A 21,700-nucleotide genomic window follows, 5' to 3' on the forward strand; every position below is an offset into this window, starting at 1 on the left:
ACAGATGCTTTGTGAGTGCATGTGTGTGTGCATGCGTGTGCATGCATGTGTATGTGCATGTGTGTCATGTATTGTGTGCATGCATGTGTATGTATGTGTGTGTGCATGCATGTGTATGTATGTGTGTGCATGCATGTGTATGTATGTGTGTGCATGCATGTGTATGTATGTGTGTGCATGCATGTGTATGTGTGTGTGTGTGCATGCATGCATTTCTGTGTGTGTGATCTGTATGTGTAGACATGTTTGGGGAGTGCAAATGTACTCCCTCAATGGCTCTCTACCTTACATTTTGAAACAGGATCTCTCTCCCTTGACCTTGGGATTTGACCTGGGATAGTTGGCCCGCAAGTCCCGGGATGCTCCTTGTCTCGGCTTCCTGAGTCCTGCTGGGATTGTGGCTCTATGCCAAGGAAACTCAACTACCTTTGTGGGATCTGAACTCAGGTCCGAATGGTTGTATCTTGAGCTCTTACTAAGTTATCGCCTCAGCCTCTTTGTTCCTCCCCAGTGTCCTATCTGGCAGCATGGTCTCTCCGTTCTTGACGTCATGGTGGCAATATTTACCGACTTTGTATTTGCAGGGGTTGGGGGGAGTCGTGAATGCTGTGGTGCCTGTGTGAGAACCGGGGAGGGCGCAGCTTGTACAAATCAGCTCTCTCCTTCCCCCGTGCAGGTTCCAGGGACCAAATGGGTCCTCGGGCTTAGTGACAGGTACTTTCCTGGTGCCACTGAGCCTCCCTGCTTGCCCTGCATTTGTACCTTGCCAACTGTACCTCCTTTCTTCCCTGCCTCCTTCCTACTGCCGAGCCAGGCAAAGTCCCAAATACAGGTAAACCCAAAGGTCCCCTCTTACACAGTACCTCACTGCTGGAGGATCCCGGTAAGTAGGTAAGTAGCGTACGGCTGCTGTGCAGAACCTCAGTGAGTTTCAAAGCCCCCTGGTGTCCTTCTCTGTCCTCAGCCCTCTTCCCCCCAAGCTTCCATCGCTTTCCTGGAATTCCTGTCCCCACCATTTTCTCACTCCCAAGATAAGCTTGCCTGTTCCTTGAAATAGAAAACTCCCCTTACCCTCTTAGCATCAAGCCTGCACAGGTATCCACTGTGAGCCTCTGTCTTAGCTAGGGTTTCTATCGCTGTGATGAGACACTGGGATTAACAAAAGCAGGCTTCACTGTTCATCCCTGAAGGAAGTGGGGAAAGGAACTCACGCAGGGCAGGAACCTGGAGGCAGGAGCTGATGCAGAGGCCATGGAGGGTGCTGCTTACTGGCTTGCTCAGCCTGTTTCTTTTCTTTTTTTTTTTTTTTTTTTTTTTTTTTTTTTTTTTTTTCTGGAGCTGGGGACCCGACCCAGGGCCTTGCGCTTCCTAGGCAAGCGCTCTACCACTGAGCTAAATCCCCAACACCCCCCCCCCCCCCCACCACCCCCCCCTGCTCAGCCTGTTTCTTATAGAACCCAGGACCGCCCCCCAGGGATGGCCCCACCCACAGTGGCCCAGGCCCTTCCCCGTCAAATCCTTAAGAAAATGCCCTATAGGGTTGCCTACAGCCTGATCTTAGGAAAGTATTTTCTCAGTTGAGGCTCTCTTCTCTCAGATGACTTTAGCTTGTGTCAAGTTGGCTTAGAGCCATCCAGCACGGCACCTACAGTCACTCCTTCCTTGCTGTGTGTGTTACGACGGGGGAGGGGTCCAGACGGCCTTCTACTTCCTCTGCACAGCCTCTCACTGTGACACACACATCCCACCTTTTCTCACCCCCTGGATGGTATCCTTAGACCTCCCCACCTCTCTCTCTCTCTCTCTCTCTCTCTCTCTCTCTCTCTCTCTCTCTCTCTCTCTCTCGTGTGTGTGTGTGTGTGTGTGTGTGTGTGTGTGTGTGTGTGTGTGTGTATTTGTCCTTTCCTCCCTCCACCAGTATTTCAGTATTTGAATAGGCTTCTGTTACCATTAAAAGAGAAAACAGGGGTTGGGGATTTAGCTCAGTGGTAGAGCGCTTGCCTAGCAAGCTCAAGGCCCTGGGTTCAGTCCCCAGCTCCAAAAAAAAGGAAGAAAAAAAAAGAGAGAGAGAAAACAAATCCTTCCTTCTTACTGATATCCTCCAGTGTATTTCTTTTCTTCAAAGTCTGATTTTCTTAAGAGTACCGGCCATATCATCCCTATAAATTCATATTCATATTCTCATTCATTCATTCTCTCTCTCTCTCTCTCTCTCTCTCTCTCTCTCTCTCTGTCTGTCTGTCTGTCTGTCTCTCTCTGCCTCTGGGCTTCTATTCCAATTATGATCTTCCTGAGAAAACTAACCAGCCATTCCCGGTCCATCTGGCTTGACCTCTGCCCCCCCAACCCCCATTACTTACAACCCCACCTCCCCTTCTCTTTCTGCGGCTCGGCCCCGGGTGCCCAGGCTCTCCCTTTCCCAAGCTGTCTGGAGGAGGGTCCAGGTTTGTGTGCTCTGGAGAAGGATGCTCAAGGCGACTGCAGAATCCCAGTGAGGATGGCTTAGGGGGAGGAGTACCAGGCTGTCTGTCTGTGTGGTCAACTCAATGCCAACAGATTGATTCAGGAAGTTCTGAAAGGACTTAGGGCTTAGGGAGTCACAGGGTGGTGGCAGTGGGGGGTGGTGTGGAGGCACGGAAGGGGGAGGGATTGGACTTCCTACATTGGCTGTTGGCATTGAGTCGGTCACACAGAAGACAGACACACAGACACACCTGAGAGAGAGGAGGCTGAGCCCAAAGGCAGAGCCTGCCTGGGAAAAGCCACAAAGAGGGCTGGAGGGGGGGGGGCAAGAAGAGAACCAAGGAAGTGCACAGGTAGAAGCTTCGGTCTAAAATAATTTCCAGGAATCGAGAGATGGCTCAGCAGTTAACAGCACTTACTGCTCTTCCGGCGGGGCTGGAGTTTGGTTCTTAGAACCTACATTGGGTGGCTCGTAACTGTAACTCCAGCTTCAAGAGGGTTATCAGATGGCTCCTTCTGGCCTGTGTGGACACCAGCATGCGTGTGGCACACACGCATAAAATAGGGAGAGAGGGAGGGGAGAAGAGAAGGGGAGGGAGGGAGGGAAGGAGGGAGGAAGAAAAGGAAGGAAGGAAGGGAAGGAGGGAGGGAGGGAGGGAGGGAGGGAGGGAGGGAGAGCCTCCAGGCTTGCCGCCCTAGCTACAGTCAAGGGAATGAAGCAGAAATGTCATTAGCTGGGGCGGCCTTGGAGACAGTGGTTTTGGTGGTTTCCGATGGCTGGCCAAATGACAAGGAACTGCAGTTGGCAGCCATGTTTGAGACTAGAACTTTGAGAGGCGTGGCTGTGACCCTGAGCGAGGCTGGCTGGTGGTAGCCAGAGGCTCCTCTCCCTCGAAGGCAGACAACCACCTGTTACCCTGACAAGGCTTTTCACTCAGGACAGTGGGTCCCCCTGAGGTTCTGAAATTCAGGCACCCTTCTTGCCCCCCCTGCCAGCCCTCTTTGTGGCTTTTCCCAGGCAGGCTCTGCCTTTGGGCTCAGCCTCCTCTCTCACAGGTGTGGCTGTGTGTCTGTCTTCTGTGTGACCGACTCAATGCCAACAGCCAATGTAGGAAGTCCAATCCCTCCCCATCCCATGCCCCCACCCTCCACCCCCCACTGCCACCACCCTGTGGACTCCCTAAGCCCTAAGCCCTTTCAGAACTTCCTGAATCAATCTGTTGGCATTGAGTTGGTCACACAGACAGACAGACACACAGCCTGGTACTCCTCCCCCTAAGCCATCCTCACTGGGATTCTGCAGTCGCCTTGAGCATCCTCCTCCAGAGCACACAAACCTGGACCCTCCTCCAGACAGCTTGGGAAAGGGAGAGCCTGGGCACCCGGGTCCCAGAAAGAGGAGGGGAGGCGGGGTCATGAGCAACACCAGGGGAAACAGCCAAATAACTGGCATGAGGCGGGGAGTTTTTCCTGGTTCCTTTCCAATCCTGAACATCTATTAACCCTTGGCCCACTTTTCCACCTTGACAAACAGCAACTCTTAGAGCTGTTCTCAAAACGAGCGTTCGGAAATTGCAGCTGGTTGGTGGAACTGCTCCAAACACACACACACACACACACACACACACACACACACACACACGGAGGGGGAGGGGGAGGGGAGCGGGGAGGAGGAGAGAGAGGCAAGATAACAGGACAAAATGACCCATCTCCTTGCTTCAGCACCAGTCAGTCCCTCTAAGTGGGAAATCTTGATTCAACAGACGGGTATGGCTTAGGGAGGCATGGGGGTGGGGTGGGGTGGGGGAATTGGTATCTAATCGGCACTAAGCTCCAGGCTGAATCAAGCATTTGGAAAATGATTGTTGCTGCAGGGTTCAATCTAATGCAGAGGTGCGAGGCCTGGGGAGCATGCCCGGCCTCCACCATCATGTCATTAGTGCATATGAGTCCCTCCTGGCATCGAATGACAAAATGCACTATTAATTAGAAGGTGTCACAAAGGAGTCAACATCTTAGCTTGACGTCTGACTCCCTATGGCTTAAGACACATCCCTACATGTAGGACACACAATACGCACAGACACACACACACACACACACACACACACACACCAGAAGCCAAACCATGTGTACATGATGCCCCGAAAATGGTACATGGAGTTGGGGGGGGGCAGACTCCGTGCACTGTGTGTGCATGTATGTATATGTGTGTATGTGTGTGTGCACTTTGTATGTGTGTATGTGTATGTATATATGTGTGCATGTGTGTCTCTCTGTATATGCATGTGTGCACTGTGTATATGTATGTGTGTGCATATGTGTATGAGTGTGCACATGTGTGTATGCATGTGTGTACTGTGTATGCATGTATGTATGCATGTGCACTGTGTTTGTGTGTGCATGTATGTGTGTATGTGTGTGTGTGCACTGTGTATGTGTATGTGTGTGCACTGTTTGAGTGTGCACATGTGTGTGTATACTGTGTGTCCGTGCACTGTGTGTATGTGTGTGCATGTATGCGTGTGTATGTGTGTGAGTGCACTGTGTGTATGTGTGTGCATGTATAATGAAGGATGTCACCTGTCCTTGTGGTATCATGGACCTCAAAGTGACCTAAGCCTCGGGAGAAGAGGCCTGATGGGAAATACTCCACACAGTGTAAGATCCCATAGATATTGTACGGTGATAAAACTACTCACATGTGAAAAACTTCCCTTTAATTCATACCTTTACTTATCGTGGGTGTGATGCAGCACACATGTGGAGGTCGAAGGGTAACTGACTGGAGCTTTTCTCTTTCTACACTTTGGGTTCTGGGATTTGAACTCAGGTCATCAGCCTTAGCGGCAAGCTCCTTTACCCTCTGAGCTATCTTGCCAGACTCCAAACCCCTATGCGATGAGACTTGGGCCTATGCTTTACTTAAACAGCGGGCTGTTATTTTTAAAGCCACTTACTTAAATGTTTTGAACAAAAAGAACAGGCTGATGTTTATCATGGTGGCTCAGGAAGAAGATACAACACCAGGAGATGAGTTCATACCAAAGGAGCGGTTGTTAATATCGAAGAATCCTTATCTGTTTGGACCCAGCCCGTGGACACGCATCAAGATGGGGTGGGGCAGGGTGAGGAGCTCCCTGTTCTTCAGATGTGGCCAAGTGATGTGGAACGGGAAAGTAATTTGTCCCTTGTGTCAAGAGCAGGAAAAGGAAGCCGGGACTCGATTACTGTGCACGGAGAGGTGACCTCCAGCCTTCTGAGCAACAACGCAGAAAGCAATCACAGATAAGGGTGTGGGTGTGGGCGGCTGTGCGTGTCTGGAAAGGGTAGAATGCTGGCTGGAATTCAGTATGGACTTTCTAGGGTGCAGCCCTGAGAGAAAACACAAAAGTCCCATGGCCGTAGAGGTAAATAAAGAACGGGAAAGGGGTTTTGTCTTACTGGTGAGTGGCACTAAAATACACATCTAGAAATTCGAAAACTTTGAGAAAGAGTTTAGCAGCTGTGGAGACTGCTCAGTGGTTAACGCAGTTGCTGCTCCTGTGGAAGACCCAGGTTTGGTGAACAGCTCCTACACTGGGTGGCTCCCAACAGCCCTTAACGCCAGCTCTAGGCGACCCAATACTCTCTTCCGGTGTCTGCACGCATGTGGTACACACACATACACTCAGGCCCACGCACGTACATGTAAAATAGGTCTTTAAGTTATTTATTTTTAAATTTTATTTCTGTGTATATCTGTGTGTGTGCCCGTGTGTGCAGTGCCTATGGATGTCAGAACAGGGCATCGGATCCCTGGGTCTACTACGACCCGTAACCTCTGGTGAAGGTAGGAATTCACATGGCTGGTGCTATCGATTCAGAAGGTGTTGAGACCTTTGGATGTGCGAGCCGCGGGGCTGGCAAGATGGCTCAGTGGGTAAAGCACTTGATGGGCAGGCCTGATGACCCGAGTTCAATCCTCACAACCCACATAAAGATAGGAGAGAAGCAACTCCATGAAGCCGTCCTCTGAATCCCCGCCCCATGTGCCATGGTGTATATGCCCTGCCTCCTGTGTCTCTCTGTCTGTCTGTCTCTCTCTCTCTCTCTCTCTCCCCCTTCCCCCACCTCCTCTCCTCCTCCCCCTTTCTCCTTCCCCCTCCCCATCTCTTATACACACACAGTAATTATTAATTTTAAAAAGAATATGCATCTAACACATGAACGTATATGCACAGAAGGCACGGGAATACACGCTTTAATGGCATGACAGTTGTTCAGATTCCATTTATGTGAAGTAGCTGACCGTATAGGACATATAGCTCAGTAGCTGTCACCAGGGAAGGGAAACAGCACATCTCAGACCCCAAGAGGTCCTGCCATGCCTGCTTACACGGGGACACTGTGGTCCTGTCTTTTAGCACCCTGCATCTACGGGGCCCATCCTTGGCCTTCGTATGAACAGGCTCCTACAGGCTGTTGCAACTTTCATCCAGCCGCCTTCACTCAATATTATCTTCATGAGATTTGCTGTGAGTGACAACGGTTCCTCTCAAACCAGTGTGAGTGAATGCTTTGCAACTTCCTGGCAGATGAAGGCATTGGGGTGCTGAGCGTGAAGACGCCCCAGCCCCTTCCTCTAGCTGGGGCTAGTTTGAAGTTATATCGCCTGCACTGTGGTAAGACATTGCTAGCTATCTAGACCTTACAAGCTCTGTGGCACCAAACCAGCAACTTTCTCAGAGGACACCTCTGAAATGGAAGGACGGACAATGTAGTACAGCCAAGTGCTTTCTGGGAGAGGGGACCCCCAGCCCCAAAAGCTCTCTCAGTTTCTCAAGTCTAATTTTCTAACCCGTATCGGCAATTTGGGGCACACCTTCAGGGATCTCATAATTGGGCTTTATTTTATTTATTACCACTTGTGTATCTTTACGGGCACACATGATGGTGCGTCGGGAATCTAGCTCCACCTTAATGTTAATCCTTTTAACAATTTGTTTACTTATATTTTATGTATGTGAGTGGATGTAGACATGTATGTATGTGTGTGTGCATGTGTGTGTACATGTGTGTGTATACATATATATCTCAGATGTGTGCCTGGAACTTGCAGATGGTCGTGAACCACTGTGTCGGTGCCGAGAACCAGACCTGGGTCCTTTGCGAGAGCGGCCGTTGCTCGTAACCGTGGAGCTCTCTCTCCACCTTCTCTCCTGGATAAAGTCTGTCTCTGAACCTGGGGCTTGCTGATTTGACTAGCCTGGCTAGCCAGCAAGTCCCCCAACCTCCCCAAGATCTTCCCATCTCTGAAATTTCCAACAGAACCATCAGGCCTGGGATTTGTTGATGTGGATGCTGAGAATCAAGCTTGTTCTCAAGTACATCCCCAAATAACTGATCTCCTTAGTCCCATTTTGGCTTCCCCATCAACAGGTAAAAACTGAAGCTTGATAGAAGTGTTTTTTTTAACACTTTCACCACCGGCCATAGTTTGCTCATGTGAGTCAACAGGAAATGGGAGGTTTGGCCTTTGCACTGTTGGGGAATGTGACACGCGGGATTTCAAAGGACTGTGTATATTCTTGGAACTCTAAGAGGCTCTTCCCAGCACCCGCCAGCTTTAGGACCACGAGGCTTTACACAGCATACATTCAGCACGCAATGCCACCACCCAGCTACACGTGATCTTCCGAGTTAGCCTTCTCGTGTGAGCACCTACCTTGGGGGTTAAAGAACCCGGTCATCCAGAATACGTTAGGCCTCCCCTCGAATATCCACGTTGAGAACTGAGCGTTCCTTTCCAGAAGTTCGGTGAACCAGAAGCCCAGGGTGGAGGAGTCCCAGGACACTCTCTTCCAGAGCTGAGGTATGCGAGCATCATACATGTTGTCCAACGCATCTCTCAAGTTCTGAACATGACAAGGGCAAAACACGTGACTCAGGACGCTGGAGTCGTGGCTCCGTCGCTGAGATCGCACGTCACTCTCGCAGAGAACCTGTGTTTGGCTCCCAATAACATTCGCGTCAGGTGGTTCGTGACTGCCTGCAAGTCCAGCTTGGGGATCATATGCCCTCTTCTTCACAGCCACAGGTACCTGCGTTCGGGGGCACATACTACACGCAAACACACGGACATGCACATGATTCGAACGGAAAGTAAGATCTTTTTAGAATAGTGTTTTTATGGGCTGGAGAGACGCCGGGGCAGTTAAGAGCACTGGCTGTTCTTGCGGAGGACCTGGTTAAGATCCCAGCACCGGGGCTGGGGATTTAGCCTCAGTGGTAGAGCGCCACCTAGGGAAGCGCAAGGCCCTGGGTTCGGTCCCCAGCTCCAAAAAAAAGAACCAAAAATCCCAGCACCCACGTGGTGGCTCACAATACACACACACACACACACACATGAACAAATATTAAAATAACGGTTTTTAAAATACACGAAGAGGAAACGTCACTGGGGAGCTGGGAAGAGAACTCAGTTAGTAAAGCCATTACCTTGTGAGCATGAGGCCCTGAGGTCCTCAGAACCCACATAAAAATATCTGTGTGTGCTAGGACACAATTACAATCCCAGTACTGGGGAGGGAGAGGCAGGAGGATCTCCAGGGGTCACTGGCCAGTTACCCCGGGGTTAACGGATGATGGGCAGGTCCCAGGGAGAGGCCCCGCCTCACAAATGAAGCGGTTTGAGGGATGACATGTGAGGTTGCCCCTCTGCCCTCAACATGCAAGGGCCTTGAGTGTGTGTGCGCACGCCCGCGGACGCAGACGGACACGTGCACGCACAGATGTGTACGCTCAAGGAGGAGGAGGGGCCACGCCCACCTCACTCATGATGATCGTTCCTTCGATAGCCAGCTTCAGGTCATTCAGACTATTCCGGAGGAGCGAGATAACCCTCTGCATCCTGTCGATCTCTTGTCTAAGGAATATGTTCATCGAATTAAGGTGTCCCATCTTCACCAAACGGGCTTTCACCTACAACAAAGGGGAGCGCGCCATCCTTAGAAAAAAAAAAATAATCGCTCACCATTTCTCTTCCAAACGACCTCTCCCGTTCTCATTCTTCCTCTTCCTCTGGAGGTGTCTCCCCGAAAGACCCAACGAACTAGAAAATACCTCTTGCAGAACCAGACTGACTGTTAAATCCCCCATTTTCTGAGCTTCAAAAACTTCTGTTCAACTTAAATGACTTTTATTTCCTGCTGATTGTACTTCGTTGATAATTGGAAATGTTCTTTTAAAAAGCTGAAATAAAATTGTACCTATTCCCTTTTTCGAATGATTAAGCGTTAAGTATCAGCTAAATATTCTTTTGCAATCTAACCTTCACAAGGGTACGGCAGGACTTTTTATTCTCCCCCCTCAACCTCCCATAACTCTTACAGCGTCGTTATTAGAAATGTCACAAAAAGTTAAGACAACCCAGATCTTTACAGAACAGTCGCTGGCGAATACAATTAACTGTGGCTCATGGTTGCCTCGGCTGCAGACGCTAAAAATGGCTTTCCCTAATCTAATCGGTGAAAATATTTGGCTTCGTGGGAGAGCCATTAAGTGACCTGTCACTTGTTCCTGTTGGCATATCATGTATTGACCTTGTTAAGGAGATCAATACCAAAGCCTCTCGTTATGGAAACAATAAAATACAATGATTAATTAATTAATTAATAAGCCAATATACATTTCAGTTTAGTGATGAATGCCAAGAAGAGACTGGCTGTGGATACCAGCTTGATTTAAGAATGAGACCAAAGGGGGTTGGGGACTTAGCTCAGTGGTAGAGCGCTTGCCTAGGAAGCGCAAGGCCCTGGTTGGGTCCCCAGCTCCAAAAAAAAAAAAAAAAAAAGAACCAAAAAAAAAAAAAAAAGAATGAGACCAAAGAACCACCAGGAGGCTAGCAGATGAGGGACTCCCTTGCCAGAGATGCCCACGGCTCTCCCTGAGATGTAGGTTGGTAAGCAGGTTCTTCCAACGGTGGCCATCTCTGCTGTACAGCAGCTGTGTCATTCTCCGTGAGTTAAGGATGAAGGCAGGAAACAGTTACGTAAAAGCCAGTGGCCTGAGCTGGGGCCACCTGAGCAGGGCGGGGCAGATAACATGACGTCACAGTGCAGTCTCCAGTGGAGGACCAAGACCCGGTCCCACATATGAACTTTAGGTTTTCTCCTAACTCCATTATTTACAATTTAAAAAGAAAAGTACGTGTGTGTGTGTGTGTGTGTGTGTGTGTGTGTGTGTGTGTGTGTGAGTGATCTGTGTGTCTCTCTGTGTGTGTCTGTGTGCATGTCTCTGTTCTGTGTGTGTGTGTGTCTGTGTGCAGGTCTGTGTTCTGTGTGTGTGTGTGTATATGTGTGTGTGTGTGTGTGATAGTCTGTGTTTCTCTCTGTGTGTGTCTGTGTGCATGTCTCTGTTCTGTGTGTCTGTGTCTGAATGTGTGTGTCTGTGTGTATCTGATATTCTCTGTGTGTATGTCTGTGTGAGTTTCTCTGTTCTCTGTGTGTGTCTCTCTGTATGTGTGTCTCTGTGTCTGTCTGTCTGTATTTCTCTCTCTCTCTCTGTCTCTGTCTCTGTGTGTGTGTGTGTGTGTGTGTGTGTGTGTGTGTGTGATGTGCATATATGCCTTCAGCAGTCAGAAGATTTCCTGGAACTAAAGTTACAAGCAGTTTTTAATTGTACTACATGGGTCCTGAGAATGGAACTCAGATCCTTTGTAAGAGCAGCAAGTAAAAAAAAATGTGTGAATAGGGGGATGGCTCTGTGGTTAAGAGCACCAACTGCTCTTCCAGAGGTCCTGAGTTCAAATCCCAGCAATCACATGGTGGCTCACAACCATCTGTAATGGGATCTGATGCCCTCTTCTGGTGTGTCTGAGGACAGCTACGGTACTCATAGAATAAATAAATAAATCTTTAAAAAAAAAAAAGAGAAAGGGCAGCAAGTGTTTTTTTTTTTTTTTTTGAGGTTGGGGACCGAACCCAGGGCCTTTAAACGCTTGCTAGGCAAGCGCTCTACCACTGAGCTAAATCCCCAACCCCGCAGCAAGTATTCTTAACTGATCTCCCAGACTCTAAAACCTTCCATTTTATTGTCTCTTTGTTGTCTACTGATTTATTTATAGGATCTCGGGCTAGCATCAAACTTGGCAGCGAGCTGAGGATGACTTTGAACTTCTGATGCTCCTGCCTCTCCCTCCTGAGTGCTAGAATTACAGGTGTGCACTGGCACAGCCAGGTTAGGCAAGGCTGGGAACCAAAGCCAGGGCCTTGTGCATGCTGGGCAAACGCTTTCCGCAACTCAGCCACTGGTCTCCAGTGTTCTGTCTCCGTCCTCAACCAGGCATCACGCACAGCATCCTTCATCCGTGACTACAGTGTGGCAATTCACTCTTTGGGGAAGGAGAAATTATAAAGACCACTTCAGTCCCACGAATGGGACATGAAGCCCACGTATGGGCCACAAGGTAAAAGGAACATTCCAGAAATCTATCCTGTCATGTGGTAACTCCCTCAAACTAATGACCTTGTCCTGGGCTTAGTGTCTTAAAGATTTACTCTGTGTCTGTCTGTCTGTCTGTCTGTCTGTCTGTCTGTCTGTCTGTCTGTCTGTCTGTCTCTCTCTCTCTCTCTCTCTCTCTCTCTCTCTCTCTGTGTGTATACATACGTGCACCATGTGCATGCAGGTGCCAGCAGGGGCCACAAGAGGGCATCAGATCCCCCTGGAACTGGAGTTACAACAAATTGTGAGCAACTTGATATTGGTGCTGGGAACTGAACCCAGGTCCTCCAAGAGAACGGCCAGTCCTCTTAACTGATGAACCCTCTCTCCACCTCCCAGCTGCAGGTTGTATCAGAGACTCTTGTTGGGCATGATGGATTGACCCTGTAGTCCCAGCTACTCAGGACATCATGGCAGGAAGACTACTTGAGCCCAAGAGTTCTAGGTTGGCCCAGGCAACATAGCATGACCAAATCTATTTAATTTTTTTAAAAAAAGGAATTATAATTAAAACAGAAAGGGAACACCCGAGAAAAGAGCATAATTATAACATTGACTGTTTCCTGCGTGATTATGATTCTGGCATAAACTGTTTACAGATAAAGCCAAAGACTTGCTGTGGTCGCTTATAGAAACCTCACAATGCTTCTGGGAGCGACCGTCTACAGTAATGGGGCTCCATTTGTACTGGAGAAGCTAATGGCGTAATTAGGTTTCAATTTACAGACTTCGTTCGACTGCTACATTTTCAACAACATGCCTCTATGAAATAAAGGAGAGAAGGTTGGCGAGGTGGCTCTGGGGGGCAAAGACTCATGCCGCCAAAGCTAACAGCCTGCGTTTGATCCCTAGGACCCACGGGATGGGAGGAGAGAGCCAACTCCTGTAGCTGTCCTCTGACCTCCACGTGAATGTCGTGTGCTGTGGGGGGGGGGCAGAAAAAAACAGCCTCCCCCTTTCTCAGGATCTAGCCCAGCGGGAAGGGCGCGGCTTACCTCATGAGCTACATAGTTAGGGGGCAGCTTGCTGAGCATGTCCTCGGACAGCCTGTAGACAATGGCCTCGCGCGTCTCGCCCATGCCGCCGCCGCTCTCTTTCGGCTGGATGTTAGTGATGGTTTCGAGAACATCGGAAGCCGTGTTACTCTGATACCTGACAGGAAATTATGACTGAGAATGAGGAAAGCAACCGTTGGCCTCAGAGATAATCGCTCAAGCTAAAGTGCGTTGGGAGGATCTCTTGAGGCAAAGCCGGCGATGGAAGAAAATAGGAAAGAAAAGAAAGGTAGAAATGTTACCGTCGACCTACAGGAATGAGAACGCTTGGGTTTCTTCTGTTGGCTTCTAATGTGACATCAGAAACCGTGACAAAAGCAGTGCTCTGTCTCCGGAAAAAGAGATTCCTTACATTGTCCTTGGTGACCCAAATGACCATGGCTGACATTCACTGACACAAGCAACTTGCACTGGACATGAGCACGCCTCCTATTCTCCGCAGCGCACGAACGGGTGCAAGCGTCTGTCGGAATATGACAGCCTATTACATCAAACAGGACCATCTTCTTCCCCTCCCTCGTCAGATTATGGGCTGCTCAATTTTCTCTGCTCTGTTTGTTTATGTTTATATGGCCTCCATGGCATACGTTGTCAGCCATCTTGAAGGCTCGCTCAGTTCTGACTGAGGGGATGCCTCCACTGGTCGTGTGCCCGTTGTGCGAGCCAGAGGCCCCAAGTTCAGATCCCCAATACCCACATAAAATGTAGGGTGCTGCAGGACAGACCATGTCAGGGGCACATCTCTAGGCAAGGAAACACATCATCATCAGTGGCATGGGTGCTGGATGTAGGAGAGACTAGCAACAAATAGGTACATGGCTTCCCTGTCGGGGGACAGGGACGATCTAGGCTTTGACTGCAGGGATGGCCACACAATTCTGTAAACTTCCTGCACTTTTGCTCTCCAGTTAAACTTAAGGAGTTTAAGGAAGACAGATTATACTTTGTTGAAAAGATTTTTTTTTTCTTCAAAAATCAAACAGGAGAAAAGTAACACATCTTTGGGAAAGAAGAGACAGGCAAGCCACCAACAGGTTGCTACTTGAAAAGATTCTAAAGGACACGCTGGAGGAGAGGAGAGGAGTGAGGCCCGTGCAACTTCTGAGATGTGGAAAAGAATGGGCCGGTGCCTGGGTAAACCTGAACAAGCATCATAGGGTAAACCACTATAAATATAACCGTGGGGCTAAAAGTAAAACAAGATAAAATGAAAACACGGAAGTGTCAGGAGAGGAGCACTTTGGCTTAATGTTCATTAAGAATGTATTTTTTATTTACTTGTGTGTGTGTGTGTGTGTGAGAGAGAGAGAGACAGACAGACAGACAGAGATAGAGACAGAGACAGACAGAGACAGACAGAGACAGAGAAAGAACTAGTGCTTACAAAAGCCAGAGAGAGTATTGGAACCCCTGGAGCTGAACTCACAAGCAGATACACTTATTTCAAATAAATGCAGGATGACTTCTGAATGAACACAGAGGAGAAACCGAATTGGCAAAGGGCTGGAAAGGAGGAAGAAAGGAAACAGAAGAAAGCAGAAGTCTAAAAAAAAAGCCACACAGAAGATTGGGAAGACGGCTCGATGGGAGGAATGTTTGCTGTGTTAGCGTAAGGACCAGAGTTTGGATCCTCAGCTCTCACATGAAGCCTGGCGGGGTTCTGTGTGTCTGTAGCCCCAGTGTTGGTGGTGGGGATAGGCAGATCGTGGGAGCTCACTGGCCAGCCCATCTAGCCAAAATGGTAGGTTTTGGGTTCAGCCAGACTCAAAAAATAAGGTGGAAATCGATTGAGGAAGACTTCCTAACATTGACCTCTGGCCTCTACACACGGGCAAATGAACCCACAAAAGACTTAGGCACACATGCATACACTGTGCAAAAATGCACAGACCACAGAGGCCACACACACACACACACACACACACACACACACAAAGTATTTTTTAAAAGCAGAAGAATGGCAATATCTTATGTTGACTCTACTTTGCACGGTTTAAATATTCTTTTATATTTTACTCTCCATATATTCCAAATGCAATCAAGAAGTTTTAAAGAAAATAACCATGTAACTGTATTTGTAACAATAGATCCTACCAAGAGCCTATAAAAAGCCATGTAGTTGATAAAAATGAGGAAATATTTCTTTATTCCTTTATCTCTGTTGATAAAGTGAGACATCATCCAGAGTTCGGAATAAGATGGTGTGCTATAAAAACCAGTTATGAGCTAGGAGTGCTTCCTGCCCGTGATCCCAGTACTAGGGACGCTGAGGCAGGAAGACAGCTATCAGCTTAAGTCCAACCTGGTGTACATACTGGGTTCCAGCATGCTCTAGACTACCGAAAGAGAGAACCTACGTCACCTAACAACAAACCCACAAAAAACAAGAAACCAAACAAATGACTATGCTTCTGTCTTCTCTCTCTTTCTGTCTGTGTATATGTGTATGCATGTGCTGTGTGTATGCTTGTGTATATGTGTGTATGTATGTGTATATGTGTGTATATGTGTATGTGTGTGTATGAATGTGAATATGTGCATGTGTATGTGTATATGTATGTGTATATGTCTGTATATGTGTGTGTATGTGTGTATATATGTGTATATATGTTTCTGTATATGTGTGTATATGTTTGCATATATGTGTATGTGTGTATGTATATGTGATATATATCTCCATATCTCACAGCTGGGAAAGTGGGCTGGGTGGGTTGGAGACACTGCCCCTGGCTTCTTACCTACACTTCCTAAGTGCCCTCTGTGTTCATGCACAGAGGTGTGACTTTTGTGTTAGTGTATTAAGAAAGTATGCTTTTATAACAAGATGGCAAAACCATTTCCTTTTTGAGAAATCGACTCTCTTCTAGCTCCATGGGCAGAGCCCATCTCTAGTGGTACCAAGAACTTGTCAGGGATGAATTGGTGACGAATGTTTTGAGGGCGCTGAAATGTACCTCACAAACCACGCCAGCCAGAAAGGCCCTCGGCTGACGGCTGATGTTTCTCTTCAGCATACGGCGAGAAAATGACACCATTTTCTCTCTGTATGCCCAGGTGTGAATTAAACATCCTTCTGTGGAGCCAATGCTGTGACTGTCAGACATCTAAGGGGCTACTAAAGCATTATCCTGCCTTGCACTTGTGAAGGAACTGTGTTCTGTGGGAGCCAGGGGAGCCTGTGCAGCCCGTGTTTGACCTCACTCGTGCATGGAGCTGAAGGAGGGCATGCCCCTGCCTCCAGCATTCCTATCTGACACGATGAGCAGCTGCAATATCACATGTGGGGATTCAGACACGTATGCAACCTTACATGAAGTAGCCACAGGAAATTCACGCAGTGCCATGTTTCACACACTGAGCTTTTCTGTCTGTGTGGGAATTGTGAGAGCTCTCATGTAGTTTGGGGATCGCCTCTGTCTGGCCCTTTGCATGTACGAATTTCAAAATACGAGTTAGCAAAAGTCAAAATGTCTTGTTTGTATTCATGTGTGCAGTGTGTGTGTGTGTGTGTGTGTGTGTGTGTGTGTGTGTGTGTGTGTGTGCGTGCTGACTTCTCTTGGCATGTAACAATGGTACGAGTCACAATCCAAGTTTAAAAGTCATATAAAGTCTAACAAAACCACAAATAATTCAGAGGGGACAAAGTCTATCTGAGCAGCTAACGAGACAACGAAAGTAAGTGAACCAGGGTCTAATGGCTGCAAGTCATGATACCCAGGTTTCAGAGATGTGGGTCTGGGTGTGATTCACATGAGTCCTTGACCTCCCTCTGGGGCTAGCTGCAGTCAAGACAGAAGACACGGATGAATCACTCTTAGAGAAACAGAGAGGCCACATGGCTGGCACCTGACAAAGCACTGCTAAGTACCAGGCAGGCTGGGTAGTATTAAACCCCCAGCTTTCTCCTCGACACCCCGTCTGCATGTTTCCCCTGCACTCCTAGTGCTCTCTGTGTCTTACACTGAACACGCTCCTGAATTGTTCCTTGTCCCATGTCCTTCAGCAACATCAATGTCTTCACTCTTGCCCATCTAGAATCCTAGATACGGCTTCCCGATGGCCTTCCCTGTGCGCTCTTGGCTTCCCTGATCTATTTCCCAATCGTTTCCGACATTCGTGTGCATTCTCATCCCTGCCGTTTCCACAGTGATTTGTGTTTATTTGCGTCTGTGTTTGCATGTGCGTGCGCACGAGTATGTAGGGTCAGTGGAGGGCATCAGATCCCTTGGAGTGGGAACTGTAGGTGGTTATAAACTGCCCAACGGGGGGTACCAGAAACCAAACTTGGGTCCTCAACAAAGACCAGCATGTCCTCTTAGCAGTTGGTCCATCTCTCCATCTCCCTATCCCCTGCAGAACGAGTCCAAACTTTGTAGCCCTCCCTGGCTGCTCCAGCCACTGTGTCTTGGTCCTTTCTGTCCACTATGTTCTCCCCTGTATTCCCATGATGAAGCCACTTCCGCCCACGCTCCACCCCTAAGCGGACAGCGGTACATCTTCTAGGGTGCAACTGGAATGCGACCTTTGTCTTCGGCTGTCTTTGATCCCTAAATTGGGATTTACTGGGGTTTGCCTGTATGCACTGTGGCACTGTATATGTAACCTGATTTTAGAGTTTATCAGATTGTCTTACGTATTTACCATCCATCCGTTTCCCTAATAGGCAAGGAGCTCAGAGGATGAGAACTGTGTCTTCCTCATCTTTATGTTCCCGGGCTGCCCAGACGATGAGCTCTCAATAAATATTTGTTTGTTGAACCAAAGCCAGTTGGTTGGAATCTTATTAAACTTCAGATACAAAGGAGACGGTTCTCCAATATTTAAAGGGCAGGAAAATTTAATTATCTGCCCCTTCTTGTGGTAAACATTTAGAGCATTATTATTACAAGTCTTCCCACTTCCTGACACTTCTCCACCTAAAAAGAAATAAATACACGTGTCTGTGCGTCTGTCCGCAGACACGGAAAGGTGAATCGAGATCGTTGGTTCATTAGCTGTTTAAATGTCTGTTTTTTACAGCCCATTTCCATAGGGTTTTTCTCCTCCCTCAGAGCTATTGTAGCTTTCTCATATTTCCCGTGGCTTTCAAAGAACTTGGATTGTTGCCTTGCTTTAAAATTCAAGGGATGGATTGCAAACATCTTTACACATCATCCCTCCAGAACTCAGGGGAGCCAGGGAGTCGAATTTCAAGACAGAGGGAGCTGTTTTGTAATTATAACACCAACACAGGTCCTCTAATGCAAAAGATAGAAAAACCACAGTAAATTTCCATGCTAAGAAGGTCATTCTGACCTGCCTGGACCATCTATGAGTGAAATGTAGAATGGCCCACATCTGAAGGCTCCTAGGAGCTCTCTCAGCTGGCCTCCAGCCTTGGATCCCCTCTGGACGCCAGCTCAGAGCTGGGAGCTAGCTAGCTGTGCGAACCGTCACTGGTCAAGTTCGCAGAAGCCCCTGGGCGAGGATCCCGATGGATATGAAGCGGCTGCCTCTGCTACATTTCCCCTAAAAATCACTTTCATGGTGGGTGATTTTGTTCTTTTATGAGGCTATCTAAGAAGAACCTTCAAAACTCCGGTATTAGTGGGGAACCATGAAGAAACTGACCCGCTTTGACTGACAGCAAGGCAGGCTCCCCAGGTCACTTCCCTCTCCCGTTTTATTAGACGCGGAAAGCCCTTCCCTAGCATCCCAGGGCTGTCCGGATCCCGTGTCCTTTTCTACGTTGTGATTTTATGTTTGCAAAGATGCGAAAGGCAAGTGCCTCGTCAGCTGGCTCTGAGGGATAATTGCAAATACCTCTACATGCCTCAGAATCCCCAGGGCTTTCGGGGAAAGCAGTCTCCACAGATGCTTCGAGATGAAGCATGAAGGCTCATAATCCGGCGACTTGAGTCCCGAGTTACTTGGAGATTTCCTTCGGGATGAAGGTGAGAAGACACTATTTGGCCTTTGGCCTGGCGGTTCAGGGGAGTTAAGTCACAAATAGCAAAAAAAAAAAAAAAAAAAAAAAAAGAAAAACTATTCAAACTATTCATAAAATAAACAATCAGCCACCTAAGGAGCTTTCAGTGCACAGTTATTTCCAGATCAGCACATGAACTGTCAGCGAGCATAATTTAAATAAAAATTAAAAACAACCTAAAACTCAAAAATTGCCAGTTAATTCCAAGAGGGACGGGTTTATATTTGCCCTGCATAGAAATGAGTACAAACGTGGTAACGAGGCATTTGATAAATTTCGGGAGGTAGAAAAAAATATGCATAACCCGCTAATGAGAAAAAGGGACAGAATAAATAACTGCGTTTGACGACAAGATAGAGGAATTTGCCGGGTCTTTGGTACCTTATAAATCTGGATAATAAAATGTGAACACGCTGTACACTTTTATAGCCTCTGTCACCGAGATATCCGGCCTCGTGGGAGAGATTTTACTTATTTTAGAGCATTTAATTCGGTGCGTTCTCCCTCCACCACCACCCTCAGAGACTCTTGTGTTTTGAAACAAAGGCCAAAGAGGAAGACCTGGGATTCCCTTCTACAGACTTCGCCCCTTAGAGATTTATGGATGTGAACTTCAGGAGGCAGGTCCTCATAAACAGGGGGCGATTCTTCACCATGCTCCATGACACCCGTGGGACTACACAGGAGCAGGATTGCAGTTGAATGGCACAGCAATTCCTCCGACTGGGAGCATCCACACCCGACTAAGCCACTGCTTTGTAGCGTCCTTGTCTTGTGGCTTCAACGGTCACCTTAACACCCCACCCTCCTACCCCATGAGGCTCTAAGTTTCCCTCGTGAGGACTTTTATTCGTGAATCCTCCCAGGTCCGGTATGGCAGGGGCGCCTTGGACTACACATTTGACACAGCCCTTGGAGAACTGAGACTCACTGGGGTGAGAGAAAGAGGGTAGGTTGTACCTGGAAGATGTGTCCCTTATGGCTTACTGCCTCCTGGTGGCCACTAGGGGACAATAAGGGAGCAGGAGGCAGGAGCCTCTGAGAAAACAAAACATTAAGAGGATTTTAAAAGCAGGATCATTTGGGGATAGGATTCTAGTCGCCAGATATTTCAGGGCCTAGGGGGAAAGAAGAATTAAACCCGAAAACCAAGCTCACCCAGCAACTTTCCAGACACAGAGCTGCGGGATACAGCTGGCCGGTCGCCTGGTGCGGCAGGAACTGGAAACAGAGCATGAAGAGCAGGCGAGAGGAGACTCAGGAAGGGAGAACCCCAAGTGGAAACCAAATGGGAAGATGGGAACTCAGCCAGATCAGAGGAGCTAAATGACCAGGTCCCAAGGGCTGACAGGCATCTCCAGTGGAAAGAGTTGCCCATCAGTGGGGGAGACTTGGGGCTCTCAACTAGTTCTCTCTGAGCATAAGAAAATATTGAAGAGGGGTTGGGGATTTAGCTCAGTGGTAGAGAGCTTGCCTAGGAAGCGCAAGGCCCTGGGTTCGGTCCCCAGCTCCGAAAAAAAGAACCAAAAAGAAAAAGAAAAGAAAATATTGAAGATCTTGGCACAATTTTTGGGAGGTGCTAGTTTGGGCTTCCTATAACGAGCCTGCCAGATGGCTTCCCGCACCTTCTCTGCCACCCATGAGCAACAATGGGTGGACATAAGCTATAGATGAATGCTCTAGGCCTTGGCAATAGGCTCAAGGAATCCTGTCATATCTGGTTTATAATGTGCCCTGTCACTTTGCCCCACCTGCCACCATCCCTGATTTAGGCCTGTATCCACATATCCCTGGGTTTGGGGGCTGGGTTTTTAACATGTCGTATGAGGTTCTAGATAAGGTTGCTGTATTGGAACTGCTCTAGATAAGGTTGCTCTATGAAGGGTGCTCTAGATAAGGTTGCTCTACTGAGGATTCTCTAGATAAGGTGGATCTACTGAGGATGCTCTAGATAAGGTTGCTCTACTGAGGCTGCTCTAGATAAGGTTGCTCTATGAAGGGTGCTCTAGATAAGGTTGCTCTACTGAGGCTGCTCTAGATAAGGTTGCTCTACTGAGGCTGCTCTAGATAAGGTTGCTCTACTGAGGATGCTCTAGATAAGGTTGCTCTACTGAGGATGCTCTAGATAAGGTTGCTCTACTGGGGCTGCTCTAGATAAGGTTGTTCTACTGGGTATGCTATAGGTAAGATTGCTCTACTGAAGGTTGGGGAGGTGGCAAATAGATTCCATTGTGCTCTAAACGTCCTGGAAACCACCCATGAAGAGAAGAGGTGGCAGTAGGAAGTGTCAAGGGGGTCATGGGTCCATTTGGGGGCTTGAGTTATCTGAGAGAATGCATATAAAAGACTGGCGAGACTTTAATCTTCCCCTTTCAGCTCCCGGTGCAGACAGGTAGTGGGCCCTGGCGAGCAAGGTCTGCCCCAGATCAACCCAGTCAGCACTGCACCACACGCGGAGGCAGCCTGCCCCGGGGCAGCCCACACTGAGGCAGCACAGCACAGGGGCAGCCCACACTGAGGAACTGTTGGCTTCACAGAAGAACTCAACTCAAATTTCAAGCACATAAATCATTTGAGGGATCAGGAAATACCTAATATTTTATGGAGGAAGATTAACAATAAACACACTCACACACACACACTCTCTCACACGCATGCACACACACAAAGCTCTGGAACAATATTATTTATGAGCCTCGGTGCAAATATCTTCCCAGTGAACTGTTGACAG

The 21,700-nt window shown here is 48.2% G+C and overlaps 1 protein-coding gene across 1 annotated transcript in view; it reads right to left on the reverse strand.

The window, feature by feature from the left end:
• Window positions 1-21,700, reverse strand: part of Dnah8 (dynein axonemal heavy chain 8) — a 245,323-nt gene that overhangs the window by 10,598 nt on the left and 213,025 nt on the right. Inside the window, exons 88-90 of the mRNA XM_032888883.1 lie at window positions 12,942-13,098; window positions 9,274-9,426; window positions 8,171-8,360 (exon numbers count right to left, since the gene is read on the reverse strand). Coding sequence (XP_032744774.1) covers window positions 8,171-8,360; window positions 9,274-9,426; window positions 12,942-13,098 — 500 coding nt within the window. The remainder of the gene's footprint in view (window positions 1-8,170; window positions 8,361-9,273; window positions 9,427-12,941; window positions 13,099-21,700) is intronic.

This window comes from Rattus rattus, chromosome 18 (assembly GCF_011064425.1).
Source record: "Rattus rattus isolate New Zealand chromosome 18, Rrattus_CSIRO_v1, whole genome shotgun sequence".
NCBI lineage: Eukaryota > Metazoa > Chordata > Mammalia > Rodentia > Muridae > Rattus > Rattus rattus.